The sequence below is a fragment of the Morus notabilis genome, unplaced genomic scaffold (genome assembly GCF_000414095.1).
Source record: "Morus notabilis unplaced genomic scaffold, ASM41409v2 Scaffold201, whole genome shotgun sequence".
Taxonomy (NCBI): domain Eukaryota; kingdom Viridiplantae; phylum Streptophyta; class Magnoliopsida; order Rosales; family Moraceae; genus Morus; species Morus notabilis.
This window is the reverse complement of record NW_010357101.1, coordinates 310,686-331,119: the sequence shown is the minus strand read 5'-3', so window position 1 is coordinate 331,119 and position 20,434 is coordinate 310,686. Positions and strand designations below refer to the sequence as shown.

At 36.2% G+C, this 20,434-nt stretch overlaps 3 protein-coding genes across 4 annotated transcripts; 2 read left to right on the top strand and 1 right to left on the bottom strand.

Annotated features, from left to right (window-relative positions):
• Window positions 1–267: 267 nt before the first annotated feature.
• On the top strand, window positions 268–4,309 carry LOC21402622 (transcription factor-like protein DPB). Of its 2 annotated transcripts, none has more exons than XM_024165457.1 (9): window positions 268–655; window positions 1,179–1,255; window positions 1,445–1,488; window positions 2,417–2,479; window positions 2,624–2,770; window positions 2,879–2,947; window positions 3,147–3,245; window positions 3,364–3,434; window positions 3,704–4,309. In XM_024165457.1, exons 1-9 carry the CDS (start codon window positions 417–419, stop codon window positions 3,939–3,941), a joined length of 1,047 nt encoding a protein of 348 aa, XP_024021225.1. In that variant the 5' UTR covers window positions 268–416; the 3' UTR covers window positions 3,942–4,309. The 2 variants fall into 2 exon arrangements, with proteins under 2 accessions (XP_024021225.1, XP_010087483.1); XM_010089181.2 differs by having other exon boundaries at window positions 1,176–1,255.
• A 1,093-nt stretch (window positions 4,310–5,402) lies between these two features.
• Window positions 5,403–10,541, top strand: LOC21402621 (pentatricopeptide repeat-containing protein At5g27270). The gene is made up of 8 exons (XM_024165304.1): window positions 5,403–5,964; window positions 6,440–7,844; window positions 7,947–8,258; window positions 8,380–8,484; window positions 8,570–8,657; window positions 8,733–8,854; window positions 8,953–9,017; window positions 9,363–10,541. The coding sequence occupies exons 1-8, from the start codon at window positions 5,416–5,418 to the stop codon at window positions 9,918–9,920; spliced, it is 3,204 nt and encodes a 1,067-aa protein (XP_024021072.1). The 5' UTR covers window positions 5,403–5,415; the 3' UTR covers window positions 9,921–10,541.
• A 2,920-nt stretch (window positions 10,542–13,461) lies between these two features.
• On the bottom strand, window positions 13,462–17,580 carry LOC21402620 (4-coumarate--CoA ligase 2). Its single transcript, XM_010089179.2, has 6 exons — window positions 15,986–17,580; window positions 15,241–15,439; window positions 14,487–14,632; window positions 14,072–14,139; window positions 13,841–13,940; window positions 13,462–13,735 (listed from the first exon to the last, which is right to left on the bottom strand). Exons 1-6 carry the CDS (start codon window positions 17,135–17,137, stop codon window positions 13,613–13,615), a joined length of 1,788 nt encoding a protein of 595 aa, XP_010087481.1. The 5' UTR covers window positions 17,138–17,580; the 3' UTR covers window positions 13,462–13,612.
• Between the last annotated feature and the right edge of the window lie 2,854 nt (window positions 17,581–20,434).

Sequence of the window (20,434 nt, the reverse complement as noted above, 5' to 3'; positions counted from 1 at the left end):
CGGCCCCAAAATCTCGGCCGGGTCGGGTTCAGGCTCGGGCAAGTCCTCGGACTTTTCGGGCGGTCACGGGCGGCCCGTCCAAAGTTCCAACACTAATTGGATGCTTGGAAAGTTCCACTAGATGGGCATACGTGTTTGTGATTTGTGAAGTGAAGGGCCTAAATACTAATAAAATCTATAAAGATTTCCACTTTTATTTTCTTTTATTTTTTTATTTTTTTATTTTTATTTTTTATTTTTTCATTCAACACCATTCCAAACAACAAAAGGAAGAGGAGAAAATCGTTACTCTCATCATCAGAACCTGAATTAATTCCTTCTTCATTCCAACGGCTGCCTGCGAAATTTTTCCCTTTCGGTTCCCAAACCAACTTTTATTTTATTTTCTGGTCCCCAAAAAAAAAAGATTATTGATAATGGGTACGCGAACCCAGCACCAGCAAGGAAGCCGAGCCGTCGACGACGACGGCGACGACGTCCCGGGGCTGGGCGGCGCTACCACGACGACGACGGCGTCGGGGCAGTCGGTGTCTATGAGCGGCAGCGTTGGGTCGCCGTCGAGCCGGAGCGAGCAGACGATGGCCACTCCCGCCAACGACAACACTTTTCGATTGAATCATCTCGATATCCACGCCGACGATGCCGGTTCCCAAGGGTCCCTCTCCTCTCTCTCTCTCTCTCTCTCTCTGTTTTCTTCCTCAATGCTTGCTCTTGATTCTGGGTTGGGGCTTAGGGCACAACGATGATTTTCCTTTGATGTTAATTGCAATGAGAATTTACTTACTTGATTTTAATTGTAATTGTTGCTCCGAATTATGCTCCTTTTCCTGTGGATCTTTGGCTACCTGGATTTTCCAAGTTCGCCATTGTCTTTGTCTCTGTCTCTCTATATTTCCACAATGCTTGCTCTTGTTGTTTTGTTTGGGGCTTAGGGCACCATAAGAAATCAAATTCCGTTAATGTTGATTTTCGTAATTGTGATTAGTGATTCGAATTGTACTCATGTGGAATTGGTTTTTCCAAGTTTCATCATTGTTTTTGTTCATGATGGTGCGCTTTGTTATGGAGACTTGTATTTCTCAATATAGTTTTTTTGCGTTGTTTGTTGGTTCAAGAATGGTAAATAAAGCTCAGATTTATTGAATTGGTCTCTGATGAGAACTTGTTTTGGACAGTAGTAAGAAGAAAAAGAGAGGTCAACGTGCTGTTGGAGGTGATAAGAGCGGAAGAGGGCTTCGCCAATTCAGTATGAAAGGTGTTTAATTCATCGCATTTGCATTATAACTATTTTTTATTTTTACTTGTTTAGATCTTTAATAGTTCGAGATGTGCTTTAATTAATGTTTGCTTTGCATGTGTGGGATCTTCAGTTGCGCAGTCTTGAATTATAGTAGTTAATGGCTTCATTATTGATTCCATGTTGGTCCTTTGTTGTGGAATGCAGTGTGTGAGAAAGTAGAAAGCAAGGGAAGGACCACTTATAATGAGGTCAGGTGGTTTCTGAAATCATTTATCATATTTTTTCATTCTTATTCAAGTTCTGATTTTTATGGTGCAAGATATTGTTTGTCTTTGTTATCAATTTTTTGTTTGAAAGCTGCATTTATTCGCTGTTGAATATCGGGTATTAGATACTGGTATCAGTCCCTAATAGCTTGAACATGTTTAAGGGGGATGAATACCGACTCTTTCAAAAACCTTTTGATGACTGTTACAAAGCAACTAATTTTTGTATGAGTTTTAGTATTGTAACGTCAGTTTGTGCTTTCTTTGTGTTGAAAATTTGGACTGACATCTCAAGACTCTTAAAGTATTTGATATTTCTACCCTTTGCTTATGTAATGGGAATTGTTGAGACTAGGTTATGTTAGCTCTTAAAACTTTGACACTTAGAAATTTGTAAATTTAATGGAAACTCATTGTTTGAAATGTTGAAAGCTTGCAGTGTTTCTCCGTTTAGTGATTTCATAATTACTGGATAACAAATGGCAAATAAATTTTTTAAGTAAAGTTCTTATATAAGGTTAGCAATAGAATTATGGGTTTATACGGACTTGATGAATTCAGTTGGGTTATACTTCTTGTTAGCTATTGATAAACTGAAATTTTCTGAAATGGAAAATTGAATTTGAATGTTTTAAACTAGATTTCACGAGAGTGATTAAAATTTTAAATCTTATTGAGCTACTGGATATCCCATACACATGTGACTTATAATATATGCTTGGTACTCTTTCTTCTGTTTTCTCCAAAAAGCTCCACGGTCATGCAAAATTGTCAACAATGAGAAAAAAAAAATTTTCCCCCTTAATTGGGTATATACATTTAAAAGATTGTTGTTCCTCTCTTCTGATTGCTATTGTGTATAATTTTGTAGTTTTATGTTCCTTATCTAAGAGTTTAAAGTACCTTCCAGGTTGCTGACGAACTAGTAGCAGAGTTTGCTGACCCTGGCAGTAGTGTCACGACCCCAGATCAGGTTTGCTCTAAGACATTGAAGCGAATGAATCTATTTTACTCTGTGCTCTTTTATTCTATGTCTCGTAACTAAGAGTTGACAGACTCGTGAGTGGAAGAAGGGGTCAAAGAAACTTGCTAATCTTGATCTTTCTTTTTTGGACAGCAACAATATGATGAGAAAAACATACGGCGAAGGGTATATGATGCCCTGAATGTTCTAATGGCAATGGATATCATATCAAAGGATAAAAAGGAAATACAATGGAAGGGCCTGCCTCGTACAAGCCTTAATGATATTGAAGAATTGAAGGTCTGAGTATATTTTGCATGTGCATCAAGTGGATTCGCTGGATTGTGATCTTGTGAAGGTTTTAGGTTGAATACGTGCTTATCTGACTCTTTAACATATTTGATGCAGACAGAGCGTCTCAGTCTCAGAAATCGGGTCGAAAAGAAAACTGCATATTTGCAAGAACTTGAAGATCAAGTACGAGACCTTTTCATTCTCTCTCTCTCTCTCTCTCTCTCTCTCTCTCTCTCTCTCTCCCTCCCTGGGGAACTTTGGAAAAGGCTGCATCTTTGCTTGCACTAATATTTGTGAAGTATATAGTTTGCACAGCATATTTCTGACCATGCTTCTATGATCAGTTTCAATGGATACTGACTTTTTATCTTATTTTATCAAGTACATAGGCCTTCAGAACCTGATACAACGGAACGAGCAATTATATAGCTCTGGAAACACCCCCAGTGGCGGCGTGGCTTTACCTTTTATTCTTGTGCAAGTACGTCTATTACCATGCTGATAAATGGTTTATTGTGTCTTTTTTAACTCATTATGGTTTATCAAGTTGCTTTATCTGATCTCTCATTTTCTTTTACCATGACCTTTTGATACTCTAGACTCGCCCTCATGCAACTGTTGAGGTGGAAATATCAGAAGATATGCAGCTGGTGCATTTTGACTTTAATAGGTAAGGAAGTCTGTGAGCAGATTATCTTTTCCTTGCATGTTGTTACATCGAATTGCCATTGTCCCTCTGTATTCTGAGGATGCTGAAACTGCTATATGGAATTTGAGTTGAATTTGAAATATAATTTTAGTACTAGTGGTACGGAGTCTGATTAGTTACTTACTTAGGAATAGACTATTGTTTGTAACTGCCTAAGCCTTTCTCCTGTTAGAACTATTGAAGAAATGACATTGCCAATTTAACGATTTGTTTGTTTGATCCTCCTGCAGCACCCCATTCGAGCTTCATGATGATAATTACGTCCTGAAGGCAATGAAATTCTGCGAAAGGCCCCAGGCTGATGATATGGCTCACAATTTTTCCGCAGATGGAGGTGAAGGTTCTAGCATGTCGAGCATGTATCAAACACAGATACCGCTTCCATCAATGTCAAACACACCAATTAGGACTCCCACCTCACCCCCACTTCCCGGGATACTGAAAGCACGCGTCAAACACGAGCACTAATAAATTTGAAGCTCGATCATCTTGTCATGGTGGCCTATAATTTTTAGATTTTGTATATTGTGTAGAGTAATTTGCCAGAAAGAGTGAAATTGGCCGCTCCTGATTTTTCTCACTAGGTTTTGCCCTTAGATGGATATAGGTTTAGGTCTCAAGCAGATGGGTCTTAATTGTTATGGACTTGCGATTTTAGGTCTGGCAGATTCTTTGCCTCCTTGCCCCTCATGTGCTATTGTAATATTTGTTTTTCATTTTTACCCCACTTGGCCTTTTAGCTCCAGCTTGTAGTAAAAGAAGTGATAATGTTAGTCCCTTGAAGTTTGTCCAACTATAAATAGAATCACAAAATTTATTCGAACGTATTCTGTATCATCTGCTGCACTCATTTCGATTATCTCTTGGAGAGCCCTTGTTTGCAATGTATGTATATAACAAGGTACGCTTACAGGGAAAATGCAAAGAGGAGAGGTTCCAAGAAAATAAATACCATTTAGATTTAGATTTAGATTTAGAGTGTATGGATTTAGATTTTTACTTTTTTTTAGTTAAATGACTAATATTAGTAAAAAAATATTATTAATTAAGAGTAATAATAAAATTTCAGACTCGTATATTTAAAAGTATAATTTTAACTCCTGTACTCTAAAGTGTATTTTAAAGTGTAATTTGAGCAATTTTCTCTCTAAATTACTCTTAGACTCGGAGTGGGCTTTGATAAGAAGGCTTCTACATCAACAATTTTCTCTAAATTACAGACTCGGAGTGCGAAGGAAGGAAAAGGAGACAAAACGAATTAAGATTTTTACCGCTTAATCTTAATTAATTTCTTTTTAATCAAATAATTATATAGTAAAGAGTATTAATAAAAAATAAAGGTTAAAAATTAAGATTAATACACTTTAAAATGTAGGATAAGTAATTTTCATAAATCAAGAGTAAACACGTTTTTTCAGTAACCACCGTCGCTTGAGATCTAATTCATGTCGTTTTTATATCTAGAATTCATGTAGACAACATATCGTCTTATGCATGTATTGTCATTTCAAAAACTAAAAAAAATTGAATAAATGAAAAAAAAAATTATAATAATTTTTTACCACGACATTTAATTTTTATATTTATTAATAATCACTAACCATTAAAATTAAATTCTTATTATACCACGTCAATTTATATATTTATTAATAATCACCGACCATTAAAACACCGTCCATATAATATATTAGTGTGATCATGAATATTTCATGTTTCTGTTCTTGCGGTAAATCATAAAAAGTCCCAATTTTCTTTAATTTTTAAATTTACATTTATCTGAACAAGAAGAAATGCCAAAAAAAAAAAAAAAAAAAACTCCTAAATAACAAGAATATTATCTGTCGTTTTTTCCGTCGTCCTTCCCTCCACAAATAAAATCTGCACCTGCTTTGCTTGCATTTTCTTTCTGCTACTCTCACTTGTTCTCTCTCTGACTCTGTTAATGGAGTCCTTCAAATTCTCCTTCCTCTCCAACACCACACCACTTCTTCCTCCCAATCCCAACACCACACCAATACCCACCCAAACCAGAATCCGACTCCGAATTCGCTCCTCATCGGCGGTGACGCCGGACCCCTGGACTCCTCCCTCCGGCGACCCTCTCAAGCCGAAGCCGAAGTCGAAGAACCCTAAGAACCCTCTCTCCGACGACAACGCCCGCCGCATAATAAAGGCCAAGGCCAGGTACCTCGGCGCCCTCCGCCGCAACCAGGGCCCGCAGGCGCAGACCCCTAGGTGGATCAAGCGGACCCCCGAGCAGATGGTGCAGTACCTCCACGACGACCGCAACGGCCACCTCTACGGCCGCCACGTGGTCGCCGCCGTCAGGCGCGTGAGGGCGCTCTCGCAGAGGGCCGAGGGGGAGTACGACATGAGAATGGTGATGGCGTCGTTTGTTGGGAAGCTCAGCTTTAGGGAGATGTGTGTCGTTTTGAAGGAGCAGAAGGGATGGAAGCAGGGCAGGGACTTCTTCTCCTGGATGAAATTGCAGGTGAGAAATATAAAATTTACAACATTTTTCCTACAACTGAAATTCATATGATTGTAGACAATCATGTTAGTTGGCTTTTCAATCCTTGGAGATATGGTTACCTTAGTTATTAGGATTATTTGTATCCTCAAATGTGTCTTAAATTCTAGTCATTCACACGCTGGCCTCGTACTTTAAAAACTCCCGCTTTCACTCCGAATATTGAATTAGCCCCATTTAGAACTTAGAATTTTTTATAAAAGTACAGGGAGTTTTTAACAAAAATTCGAACACAAAGCGTTAAAAGCGACTAATTCGAAATTCAGGGCACAAAGTGAGTTTTTAAAAGTTAAATGGCAAAGTGGAAAAAGAGCTGATCGTAATTATTATTAGTGGTTGATTTGATAGCTTTAATGTTTAATCTGAATGCTTCTTGTTTTGGTTCATTCTTCAATGGAGATTAATACTATGTAGTGATAGACTTGTGCTTAAACAGTTAAGCTACCGACCCAGTGTTATTGTGTACACGATTCTTTTGCGCATATATGGGCAAGTTGGGAAGATCAAGCTGGCCGAAGAGACATTCTTGGAGATGCTTGAAGTTGGATGCGAACCGGATGAAGTTGCTTGCGGTACCATGATCTGTAGTTATGCCAGATGGGGCCGTCACAAAGCCATGCTTTCGTTTTATTCCGCTATTCGGGAAAGGGGAATAATAGTGTCTGTTGCAGTTTTCAACTTCATGTTGTCCTCATTGCAAAAGAAGTCACTCCATGGAAATGTCATTGAAGTCTGGAGCCAGATGGTGGAACAAAGAGTGGTGCCTAACAATTTTACTTACACAGTTGTTATTGGCTCACTTGTTAGAGAAGGCTGTTATGAGGAGGCTCTTAGGGTTTTTGATGAGTTGAGGAGTGTTGGGATGGTCCCTGAGGAGGTAACATATAGCCAGCTAATCAGTTTAAGCACCAAAAATGGTAAGTGGGACCAAGCGCTAAAACTATACGAGGACATGAAGGCTCAGAGAATAATCCCGAGCAACTACACCTGCGCTTCGCTTCTAACGTTGTATTACAAGACTGAGGATTATTCTAAAGCACTTTCTCTCTTCTTGGAGATGGAGAAAAATAAAATTGCTGCTGATGAAGTTATCTATGGATTGCTTATTAGGATATATGGAAAACTCCGTCTGTACGAGGACGCACGTAGAGCATTTGAAGAGACTGAGCAGCTGGGTCTTCTTACGGATGAGAAAACGTATTTAGCAATGGCACAAGTCAATCTCAGTTCAGGGGATTTCGAAAAGGCCTTGGAGGTTATTGAACTAATGAAGTCCAGAAATACTTGGTTCTCAAGATTTGCTTATATTGTTTTGTTGCAGTGTTATGTTATGAAAAAAGATGTCAGTTCCGCTGAAGTAACATTTCAGGCGCTATCCAAGATTGGACTCCCTGATGCTGGTTCCTGCAATGATATGCTCAATTTGTATCTAGGACTAGATTTAATAAAAAAGGCCAACGATTTTATTGCCCAGATAAGGAAAGATCGTGTAGTCTTTGATGAGGAGCTTTGCAAGATGGTTATAAAAGTATACTGCAAAGAGGGAATGCTAAAAGACGCGGAACAGCTGATTGGAGAGATGGGTACAAATGAATTGTTTAAAAGTAATAGGTTTGTCCAAACAATATTCCGGTCATTACGCGCACACAGGGGAGACGAGCAACTTGAAGCCAAATTAACAAACTTTGACCAACCTGACATAGCGGCTCTCCAACTTGTGATTCATATGTATATGGCCGATGGGAATATCGATGAAACAGAAAAGGTTCTAGCGGAGGTGCTCAAGATTTCTGATGGTCTCTCAATTGCTAGTCGGCTTGTTACTAGCTTTGTTAAAGAAGGCAAGAAACCATTTACAGATTACCCACTTACGTACACCTGATCTAGACAAAGATATAGTTACATCTTCAATATCTGGTTGTGACAGTTTTTTTCTTTGTCAGGTGATGCATTTAAAGCTAAAACTCTTGTCATTCAATTGAGCAAGCTAGGTTGCAGACTGGATGACACCGTAGTTGCTTCTTTGATTAGTTTGTGTGGGAAGCAACAGAATCTGAAACAAGCAGAAGAAGTCTTTCTCGCATTTTCTGATTTGCCTGTTACTAATAAGTTATTGTGTAAATCTATGCTTGATGCATATGTCAAATGTGGTAAAGCAGAGGAGGCCTACTCACTCTACAAACAAGTTGCTGAGAGAGGTTACTGTCTGGATGCTGTTGCTATGAGCATAGTTGTGAATTCTTTGTCTAATAGTGGTACGTCCCCTTGAATAATCCACAAACTAGAAAACAAGCTACAATTCTTTGTTTGTGACTGGCTTTGTAAGTTGATTTGAAAGTTGAAACCATTGCTAATAAAGAAAGAATCCATTACCAGGCAAACATAAAGAAGCGGAGATAGTCATCCGCAAAAGTCTTGAAGACCAATTGGAGCTTGACACTGTAGCATACAATACCTTCATCAAAGCCATGTTGGATGCAGGTGGGACCGATGGCTTCTTTAACATATTTTGAAAAATTTTGCAATCATTACAGCTTGCAATAACATTGCAAGTTTCATATTGCAGGCAGATTGCATTTTGCTTCCCGTATATATGAGCATATGCTTTCAAAGGGTGTCACTCCATCAATTCAGACATATAACACCATGATCAGGTACGGGAACTAATATTCCTTCCGATAAAATGAAATAAAAAGGACAAATGTAGTTAATATTAGCAAGTGGTGCAGTGTATATGGGCGAGGCCGAAAGCTCGATAGAGCTACAGAGATGTTTAATACCGCTCGCGACTTGGGTCTGTCTCTGGATGAGAAGGCATATATGAATCTGATCAGCCATTATGGGAAAGCTGGTATTCTTCCATTCATTATGCATGATAGAGTTTTTTATTCTTCCTAGTCGTTTTGTTGATATCAACTTGATTTCCTTCGTTACACATTCACTTTGTAGGTAAAAGGCACGAAGCATCCTTGCTCTTCACCGAAATGCTCGAGAAAGGAATAAAACCTGGGATGGTACGCAAATTTAATTTTAAAAACTGAGGGGATCGTGATAAACAAGGGCCTAAGTAGAAATTTTGTATTATTATTCTAGTCAATATTCATGTTTAACTAGCTTTATTTTGATGTATGGAAATTTACATTCATCATTTGAATACTTGATTGACTACATCATGGAACATGGAACCAAACGTGACACTGGTCTCTCTTGATTTAGTTAGGCGCCATTGAAATAGCACTTTTACACACATGCATTTAGTAATTAGTGCATTTTGGTTGATACATCTTCATCTTTGCATAGAAACATTTGTAGTAATTAGTTACTGAGTGTTTATACCTTGTCTTTTCTGTGAAATGCAGGTCAGCTACAATATTATGATCAATGCAGTTGCTAGTGGAGGACTTTATAAAGAAGCAGAGGAACTTTTCAAAGCTATGCGGAAAGATGGTTGCTCGCCCGACTCTTTCACTTACCTTTGCTTAGTTCGAGCTTATGCAGAGTCTCGGAAGTTCTCTGAAGCTGAGGAAACAGTTAATTCCATGCAGAAAAGTGGTGTAACTGCTTCCTGCGTGCATTTTAACCTCTTACTCTCTGCTTTTGCAAAAGCAGGTGTAATGGCGGAAGCAGAAAGGGTTTACAGCAGACTGCTTGGAGCTGGTTTAAAGCCTGACTTGGCGTGTTATCGGAACATGCTGAGAGGTTATATGGACTATGGATATGTGGAAGAAGGAATCAAATTTTTCGAACGTATAAGCGAGTCTGCAGAGGCAGACAGATTCATTATGAGTTGTGTTGTGCATCTTTACAACGCTGCGGGAGAGGAACAAAAAGCTGCCAGAATTCTGGACTCGATGGGCATTTTGGGAATCGCGTTTTTGGATAATCTTGAGGTTGGTTCGAAGCTAAAAGTTCCTTGATTATTTCATAGGGAGGGGATATTATATAGCCGAAAAAGGGGGAAGAGCATATAGGGAATGCAAGCTAGTTGTGTCCCTTCTTTGATTTGCCCAACTATTGCTATAAAACCATAGTTGTAGAGAAGCAATTGGAGCATTGTAGTGCTAGGCTATTTGAGTTGGTGGCAAGAAGCTCCTGCAGTTGTATGGAACTTTTTTTCGACTGCATATCTGACTGAAAGGAATAACAAGGAGAAGAGCATGCTATTCATCACCATTGGTAATGCATCATCACGTGTCTGAGTAAAAATTGAACGGTCATAAAAGCACAACATTACTTGAGATGGGTGGCAAGAGAAAATCTATTTGACACGTTTGGCTTGGATATCATGCTGGAATGGTGGTGTTGCCATCAACAATGGCTAGTGGAGGTAGATTTTCTCGCTTTCACTCTCCTGAAGTACCAAAATTGTAACTTATTAAGCTTGGCATGGATGGAAGTTTTGTGCCACTTTGGTTGTGGAGGGCAAAGTGAAATAACGCCCAATTTTCGAGGGCCAAATTTGAAATTAACTCCATTTTGAGTTGTGTCTAACTTTATCCCAATTGTGAACTAATAAATTGAAGTACATTCTTCTTGTGTGATCGCTTCATATATAATCAAAAGATTAATTACAGTCATTAAAATTCGTTATGACATTTGCTCAATAATGTATAATTTAATATAAATACAAATAATTAGGCAAATATGAATATGATAAATTATATAAAGTATGTTTGTTTAGGCACGCGAGAATGTAGATAACAGATTTATGAAACTAAGCTTGCATTCCAGAAGTGGTAGTTTCCCACCTCCTTCATTCCTACTGCCTCCTTCGGCAAGAAGTTCCCTTCCTTTTTCCAATATGCCTGATTGGTTTCTTTATTTAGCTACGAGAAGCACTAGTGAAGTGAAAAGAGGGTATAAATTTTTGGTCTGTTAATATTTTCATTTACTTCCAGTGAAAGTACTCCCCTGACATCAAAAGATATACATATTATTATCATTTTTAAAGCAAACCCGCTTTTTTCTTTTCTTCTACTTTTTTTTTTTTTTTTTGCTTATTTTACTTTAAGAAATACTTTATGCAGTAAATTATTATTTATTTTAAATAATTTTAAAATTTTATATTTACTTAATTTAGTTTTAAAAATTTATTATTTACTACGATTTTTAGACATCAAAATCATGTATTTTATAAAAATAAAAAATAAAAAGAACAATATCTTAAAATGGATGAAATATGTTTCTAAGCAGAGAAAATCCAAAAGGTACCCCGAGTTTTGTCTAAATCCAATGTTTGCCCTGGTATTTTTTATAATCTAAAAAGTATTTCTTTAGATTTTTAGACTATACCAAAAGTATCCATAATTTTTCAAAAGAAGTAAAGTATAACTCCTTCACTGGACAAATTATTGAAAATGACGTGAATACCCTTAATAATCAAATACTTAAACTTTATTGTAAATATTATTAAGTAAAAATTAAACTTAGAGAACAAAGTTACTGTTTTTCATAACATAATTTCTATTTTCTAAAAAAATCCAAACCTTAACAAGTCAGACTAGTACAACTCCATACAAGATCTCGCAACTCTTGCCATTCACACATGACTGGTCGAATTTGGACTGTCGGACTAGTTGGACTTTGATCCCACACTAGATCCTGCTTCATAGTCATCTAAACGCATTGGCTCTTTTTTTCTTGATTTTATGTAGTTTTAAATTTTGTTTGACAAATTTTACATAATTAGTGGCTAAAGTAATATTTAAATAGTAGTTATTGAGATTGATTTTGGCATTTAAAAAATTTTAATCAGTTGTGGGGTTAATTTTTACTCTTGAGAAAAATGTGAGAGATACTTTTGTGATAGTCGGCCTCGTTTATTTCACCGATTCGAGTTTTCAGTTTTAGATTTTTACAGTAAAAAACTCTCAGAAAATGTCACATCTAACTTTTTTTGTTACAGTAAAAAGCTCTAAAAAAATGTCACATCTCAACTCGAATTGAAAACTCGAATCTGTGAAGTGAACGATGCATAAAAATATAACTACAAGTGATACTTTTTGAATTATTAAAAAAAATATATTAGACAAACTCAGGAGTTCTTTTTGAATTTCCCAAAAGCATGTTTTTAAATTCCGTTGGCAATCCGCCATCTCCCTGTTATTACGAGTGGGTCCCGTGCCCCCCGTCCTTCCTATGCTGTACTAATAAAAGCAAGTATTGTTACAACTAAAATCTCAAAAAACTTATTTTAAATTTAAATTCAAAAATCTTTAAATAGTTGTATAAATGAATTTCTCATTATCATGTAAATAATAAACTCTTAAAGTATTACCAACACGGTAATACGTGTGCATATTCTTAAAACTAGTAACAAACATAAAAGAGCCAAAGTTCTTTTATGGGATGTCACATGGCAACCCTTCATCTTATCTTTTTTTTTTCTTTTTTATCTTTATTTTTTTTTAATTTTTTGTGTTTTTTAATATATTTTATTTCACTTTACTCCTGTGAAGGTAAATTTTTCACACATGTGTTCCTATTTTATTTTTTTATTGTCCTTTCTATGGTGTTATCTCATTTTTAAGAACACTGGTATTTTCTGCTTTTCAACCGTCAGATTTGTATCAGAATCTATCTGTTCTGCATACTTTTTCAATCTGGTGTGATTTTGACTAGATCTAACAAATGAAAAAACAAGGAACGCCGGTGCTCTAGAAAAGGAGAAACACTAGAGAAACTCCCTCAAAATAAATTTAAAAATTCTTAAATGATTGTGTAAATGAATTTCTTGTTAGGGAGTTTCTCCGGTGTTCCCTCCATTTTAGGAACACTAGTGTTTTCTATTTTTTCAACTGTTAGATATGGTCAAAATTACAATTAGATTAAAAAAATGTGCAGAATAGACATATTCTGATACAGATTTGACGGCTGAAAAATAGAAAACACCGGAGAAAATCTCTTCTTATTAGTTAATAAATAATAAATTGGTCAGGTGTCTGCAATACGACAATATGTACGAAGCACGTTAAAAAACTAATTTCCTAGAAAAACAACAACTTTATTACTTTTCCCTGAATACCAAACGGGTGAATCTAATCTAAATTCGTAGAAAAAGAGCAGCTTTTAATGGAAATGGAGTGGATATAGATTTTCTTGTGTTCAATTTTCGGAAAGTATGAAAGCTGTATTTTATGATGCACTTGGGGGGAGCAGAAGTTGTGTACCATTTTAAGATGCAGAGGGTAAAGTGAAATAATGTCTAGTTTTAAGGGTAAAATTTAAAATTAGCACTTCATTTTGAGTTGTGTCCAATTTATTTAACCATTGTGAATTAATAGATTAAAGTATATCCTTCCTGTATGAAACTTCATATATAATCAAACTATTAACTATAGTCATGAAATCTCACGATTATACCTGGAAAATAACATTCTTTCTTTAGTTATAATAGCCACGTAAAGAATTACAATATTTTCAATAAAATCATTATTTATTAGTTAATAACAAAAAAGATTTGATCTTCGAATAACCACATTCGCGTCAAATTAATTATTTGTGACTCTCTGAATACAAATTTTATGACTTTACTGATTGAACATCAAAATTAATGTCCTTTTTTTTTTCCCACAACACAATCAAACCCAAGTCCAAATAAATAATGTTCTTAGCTCAAAGGGGAAGCTGTAGCAAGCCTGGCTCTTAGATCCTTTCTTAGGATCTTTCCAGATGGGGACTTTGGAATTGCATGGACGAAGTACACCTTGTGTAATTTCTTGTAAAACACCACCTAGATAAAAATAATTTAAAAAAAAAAAGAGTTATTGAAAACTATTAATATTGGTTTTTGGCCTTTTGTACAAGATACAAGCCAATTTGGATCTTGCATAATTACCTGTTTTGCTATGAATTCTTTTACAGCCTCTTCTGTAAGACCGCTGTTAGATCGAACGACAAACGCTACGGGAACTTCGCCGGCGGCGTCGTCTTTTTGCCTGTTTTTATTAGTAACAGTCGTGTAATTAGGTTTTAGATCTTGCATTTAAAAAACTAATTAATATTAAGATTGAATATAATTTATATGTATATATGTATGTATGTATGTATTTATAAGGTAGTTACTTACGGGACTACAGCTGCGTCTGCTATTGAAGGATGGCTTACAAGAAGAGACTCAAGCTCAGCTGGTGGTACCTGAATGAATTTCAAACCAAAATTAATGTATTATTTAAAAAGAAAATATTAATGTGTTATTAAACTGGAAAAACCGTGTATGAATTTTGTTTTATTAGTATACACACCATGTTAAATTAGTTTATCTTACGAATTAGTTGATGGAGAAACAATGGAATGGACTTTTTTTTTTTTTTTTTTTACAGATTTTTTTGGGGGAAAAAAAAGGAATGGTTTTTTTTTTTTTTTTTTTTTTTTTTTTTTTCATATGTTGTCTGATTTCTCTCTGAATCTTAAATTTTGGCCTAAACATCTTTTTTATAAATTTCAACAATGTGGTTCATTGGTTGAGAGAACATATGTTGTACCTGAAAACCTTTGAATTTGATAAGCTCCTTAACTCTATCAACAATGAAAATTTCTTGATCATCGTCAACGTAACCTATGTCACCGGTATGAAGCCAGCCCTCAACATCTATGGTGCCCGCCGTGGCCTTGTCATCGTTCAAATACCCTGTTTATAAAATCGAGAGTCGAACACATTAAAAAACTGTTATTTAACATTTGATGATGAATCACTACACATGTACATTCGATAAGAAAATGGTAGTAATATTGGTATATATATATCCTAATTCCCAATCTTTTTAAACTAACGTGCGATAAATAAGTTGTTATCTTTACATTGGTAATCTTTTTGTTATCTTCATCACAAAGCCATGTTAATAGTGCCTCAATCTTTTACTTATTATGATCCTTACTACAAAATACTAGATGTGCAAACATGTTGGGTGGAAAAATAACAATTCATATGCTAAGTCAAGTGGTATTAAAAAAATAAAATAAAATAGAAGTTATATTATTCAAAAGTGAACCACGACATATGCGTTGATAATTTCAATATATTTTTATGATACCTTTTGCGTCCAAATAAAATAACAGTTGTGTCCTAATATCATTGATATAGAAAAAAACATGTTAAAAAAAAGTAAAATAAAAGTTGTGTCCTAACATTATTCAAGGACTCATGCGTTGATAATTTCAACAATATATTATTATGTTAGAAACTTAAAAAAATAAATAAATAAAAGAAAATCAATAATGAAGGCGTAGTAAGTAAACCTTTCATAATTTGGGATCCTCGAATGCAAATCTCTCCAGGCTGGTTGTAGCCAAGAGAAGAGCCAGTTTCAGGGTCAATAACCTTGAGCTCTGCATTCCTAACCACACAACCACATGAGCCTAACTTGGGTGGAAATGGCTGCTTTGCAAACGACAACGACATTGATATCACTGGTCCTGCCTCAGTCATTCCATAACCCTGTGTCAATCACAAACCCCCCCCATGTTAATAATACTGCCTCAATCTCATCATATTCACCGTCAATGGAATTTTTTAGAAAGTTGAAAACAAAAAATAAATTAAAATGACCTTCATGCCAAAAGTTTTAAAAAGTTAAAAAGGAGTTATTATTGTTTATTATCCCCCAATTTACATATAAGATAATTCATTGAAATGCCAAAAAACTATTCCATTCATTTCATTATTATTGTTTATTGACGTCACACACGACGTATATACTGTTTTCTCTTTTTCTCCTCTTTTTTTTTTTTTTTTTTTTTTTTTTTTTTTTTTTTTTTTCTTTTTTTTTTTTTTTTTTTTTTTTTTTTTTCTCTTTTTCTCCTCTTCTTTTCTCTTTTTTCTTTTCCGTAAACTTCGTAAAAAAAACTAAAACCTTTTCGTTTGAATCTTTTCTCTCCTTAAACGTTGGAAAGTTCAATTCAGGACAAATAGTACTAATTCTTCATTTTTCCCCCCAAAAAATTAAAAAAAAAAAAAAAAAAAAAAAAACAGAGAAATCCAAACCTGGCCAAGAATTGCCCGAGGAACTCTGCTCCTGAGCGCGTCCTGAAGCTCCTTCCCCAGCGGAGCCGCCCCGGAGAGCACAATCCGAATGGAGCTGAGATCGTATTCCGCCACCTTCGGGTTCTTCGCCAGCGCCAGCACCAGCGGGGGCACCACCGCCGCTATCGATACCCGGTGCTTCTGTACCAGCTCCAGCAACGCCCCGATCTCGAACTTATGCATCAGCAGCACCGCTGCGCCGGAGCGGAGCGAGTTTAGCATCACGCTGTTCATCGAGAATATGTGGAACAGCGGCAGAACGCATAGAAACACGTCCTGTGTCGTCAGATGGAGGTTAGGGTTTTCTCCGTCGACTTGCTGAGCCACGCTCGTTATCAGACTCTTGTGAGTTAGGATGACTCCCTTGGGCAGCCCCGTGGTTCCGGAGGAGAATGGGAGTGCCACTGGATCGTCCGCGCTGATTTTTATCGCATCTAATAATTGATCATCATCATCTTCTTCTTCTTCAGACTGATCTTGGATCGTTTCCGTTTTCTTTTTATTCCTTTTCAGGAGTAGTGACCAGAAGTGTAGGCAATCCTCCGGCGGGTCGTCGACGGTGATGACCTTGAAGTCTTCTCCCATTTTCGGGAGCTTCTTGTCGTCCGCCGCGGCGGGGGCGTCGCGGAGCTTGTCGACGTATTGGGATTGGGTGATGATGAGCTTGGCGTTGGCGAGGGTGAATTGTTTGCAGATCTCGGCTGCGGTGTAGAAAGGATTGGCGGTGGTGGCGACGGCGCCGATCATGGAAGCCGCCATGAAGGAGAAGACGAACTCGGGGCAATTCTGGAGGAGGATCATGCAGACGTCTCCTTTCTTGACACCGAGACGAACGAGTCCTGCCGCGATCTTTCGGGTGATGAGGTGGGTTTCGGCGTAAGTGTAGGTCTTGCCGGTGGAGCCAGAGATGATACATGGCCTGTCCGCGAACTCCGACAAGCGCTCGAAGCAGTATGCGTGGAGAGGGATGTTGTTGGAGATGGTGATGTCTGGTAATTTGGATTTGAAAACATGACTAGCAGTTGTAGTACTAGAATTGTCGTTGGGAGAGATTCTCTCCGCCGGAGTTTGTTGTTGGGTTTCAATGGAGGAATTGTTAGCTACGGAAATCATATTTTCTCACTTTTGGCTCTTGAACTTTGGTTAATATAATTCAATTCAAAATGGCTTACAAACAAGATGAGATTTTGGGATAGAATGAAATAGCAATCGATACAGATAAAATGCAATAATTGTTATATATATCTCTTTATATCTAGTCTAGGAAAAAGCAATAAAAAAAAATGAGAGAGAGAGAGAGAAGGCACGAGAAAATTGGAAGGGAAGGTGATGTGAAAGAGAGTTATTAAGGAGAGGTGGGGGTGGTAGGTGGGTTAGAATGGTGGCGTCTGAGGGCAGAAGAAGGGCGAGGGGGTAGATGTGGCAGGTGGGGTCCAAATTGGAGGTCGGTTTAAGACTATAGTGGGAAGGAAAAAGAAAAGGAAGAAGAAGAAAGAACTAGTTAGGAATTGTGATTGTATTGGGCATGAGTTATAATTAATGAGTCTCTACCTCGCTTTCAATATAAGGCAAAAGCCAAGCATTCTCCTCCTCTTAGTCTCACCTACCATTCTCTATCTATCTGAGTATGGTCTACGTTTCTGTCACACATGCAACTTTATATTATTTATTTATATATATATATATACATATACGACGTATAGCCTTTTACGACCACTATTTTAGCTGGTCAATTTCTGCTCCTCCTCTTCTTCTTCTTGTTTGTCCCTTTATTGCATGCCAATAGCCACACGTTGACGAGTGACAAACCACTTTCACAGCCAGGCAGAAGTGCCCGCACGGGGGTAGCTGCCGTTTTTCGCCTCTACAGTTTTAAATTTTAGGTAAATTCTGTAGTTAGTTACCCAAAAAAAAAAATTACAAAAAAAAAAGAGATATATACAGCCAAAATGGTAAAAGAATAGATAAAAGCGTTCATTTGGTTTTTTTTATTGTTTTCTCTATTTTTGGTTGAACAAGTCTAGTTGACTGAAGAACGTGTGACATGCTCTTATTGCGGTTGTAGGTTGATTTTCTTTTTATTTTTTTTATTTTTTTTAGAGGAGGGTGTAGGTTGAAATTATTGGACGTAATAATACCCTTTTTTAAAAAGAAACAAATATATTTTATTTTTCAACGTAATTGTTGGCCGCTGCTCCCTTAAATAAAAAAGAATAATGTTCGGCTGCTGCTACCTTAAATAAAAAAAGAATAATGTTGGCTGCTGAGTTTGACCAGGAAAAGTCACTATGCAGTATAGCACTGAATTTTGTCAAACTAACATCGCGCATGATATGATGGCAAGGCAATATTATTGGTATATCTAGTATTACTATAGCCGGTAAATTCATTTAACATTAACAACTTGCTTCTTAAGAAGGCAGAAAATAGGATTAACTGAAGAGAGAATGTGACTATTCTATTGCAAGTGTCTATGCAAATGCAAATGCATGCCCCGTTCATTTTACTGATTTGAGTTTAAAATTTGAGTTTTATTACAGTAAAAAGCTCTAAAAAATAATCACATATAACTTTTTTGCTACAGTAAAAAGCTCTCACATAAAATCACATATCAATTCAAATTAAAAATTCGAATTAACGAACTAAACGGGCCTACATATTTCGCAATATGATAACATATTCGGCATATTGTTATACATTATTTGGCATACATAGTTTAATTGCTGCAGGTCGACAATTCAACACCTGATTCTATTAAAAAAATGACGAGTTTGAATTTTCTCATCCCGAAATTAAAAAAAAAATAGATATTTAAATTTTAAGTTATTCAGTTTATAAAAGGAATTAAATGGTATGTAAAAAAATTAAGAAATTATATTATTATAATTATTGAGTGAAAATGTAAATACATTAGCTAACAACTAACTAGTGTCAACTTTTTTATGTTTATTTATTTATGTTAACTTGAAAGTTGATATTTGAATTCCACACTTTAAGATTAAATCACGTGTGAGTTTAGCGTTAAGTTACACATACAGCTAATATGCACAAATAATAAATTGAACATCAAAATGTAGGATTGAAGGTTGTCCCAAAAACGCTTGTGCTGACTTCGTTAACTGTAGTAGTGTGTCAACACATCATCTAATCAGTAACTAGATATCAAATTTTTATATTATTTTACCCTTAAAGGTAGAGAATTTGTCAAGAAAGGAGATTGAGTTAAGTGATACTTGCAACCACAATGTATACATAGTATTGAACACCGACCTATATAATTGTACGGGTATATGCGTGACAACTACGTACGAGTGAAAACATAACCTTTTCAACATGGTCTAATAATTATTTATTTATTGTTTTCCAAAAGGTTCTTTAGTTTTGTACTTTTGTCACGTTTTTATTCCAAAAAGAAAGTTCGTAGGCTAAGTTCATTCGTCGTATTAATTAGAATGGGCATGATATAAGTTAAAAAAAGGAATGCGGATGATATATTTGACATGTTCTAGGTATACCATTTTCAAGTTAAAAAAAGAAAAAAGAGTACACCGATATGTTAAATGCATACTCTATTTCATATTCTATTACAGATGTTAGTTTAAATTTTTGACACGTGTTATTCTCACTTTCTCAAACATTACTGTTAGTACCGGTTTTAGTCTTTTAACACTTTATAAGACAATATGAATAATGCAGAAACATAAATTAAAAGAACACGAGAGAAATGGTATCGCGGTTCGATAACACCTTACTCTGCGGGGTCACGCCCAGATGATGAACAATCCACTAAGAACTCTTTTACAATTCAATTGGACTTAATCTACCCAAGACTCCCTCCCTAAGAAGACGCCTATGAACTTGCAATTTTTCAATGGACTTGAACAACGAGATCCCCTCGACTTTTAACATTGGAATCCCTCTAACTAAGTTTTTCTTCCGAAAAATACTCAAATCATCTCTCTCAATATAAGTGCTCACTTATGTCTCACAACCCAGCAAAAACTCATCAAAAGGCGTACAAAGACTTAAGGGACACTTTCAATAAATAAGCAAGCTGTGAATAGTTTGACACATCCTCAATTAATTCGTTGAACCAAATCTGTTGCAGATCCTGGTTGCAACAAAACTGCAACATAGCTGTTACGGTCAACTTTCTCAAAACCAGACGAATCAATTTTCTTTAATTTTGAAATCTTTCTAAAACTGATAAACGAACCTGGACACGTTCTTAGGTGACATAAGAAGATCATAGAGCTATGAAATCTCAATCAAGAATCAATCAAATCAATTTTCCATCTTTGAATCAATAGTTACTTAGAAAAATAGAAACTAAAACAAGTTTCTGGATTTTTTGAAACCTGCCAAAAGAAACTTACAAGCTGCATAGACATTTTCAAACGCAATCATCCT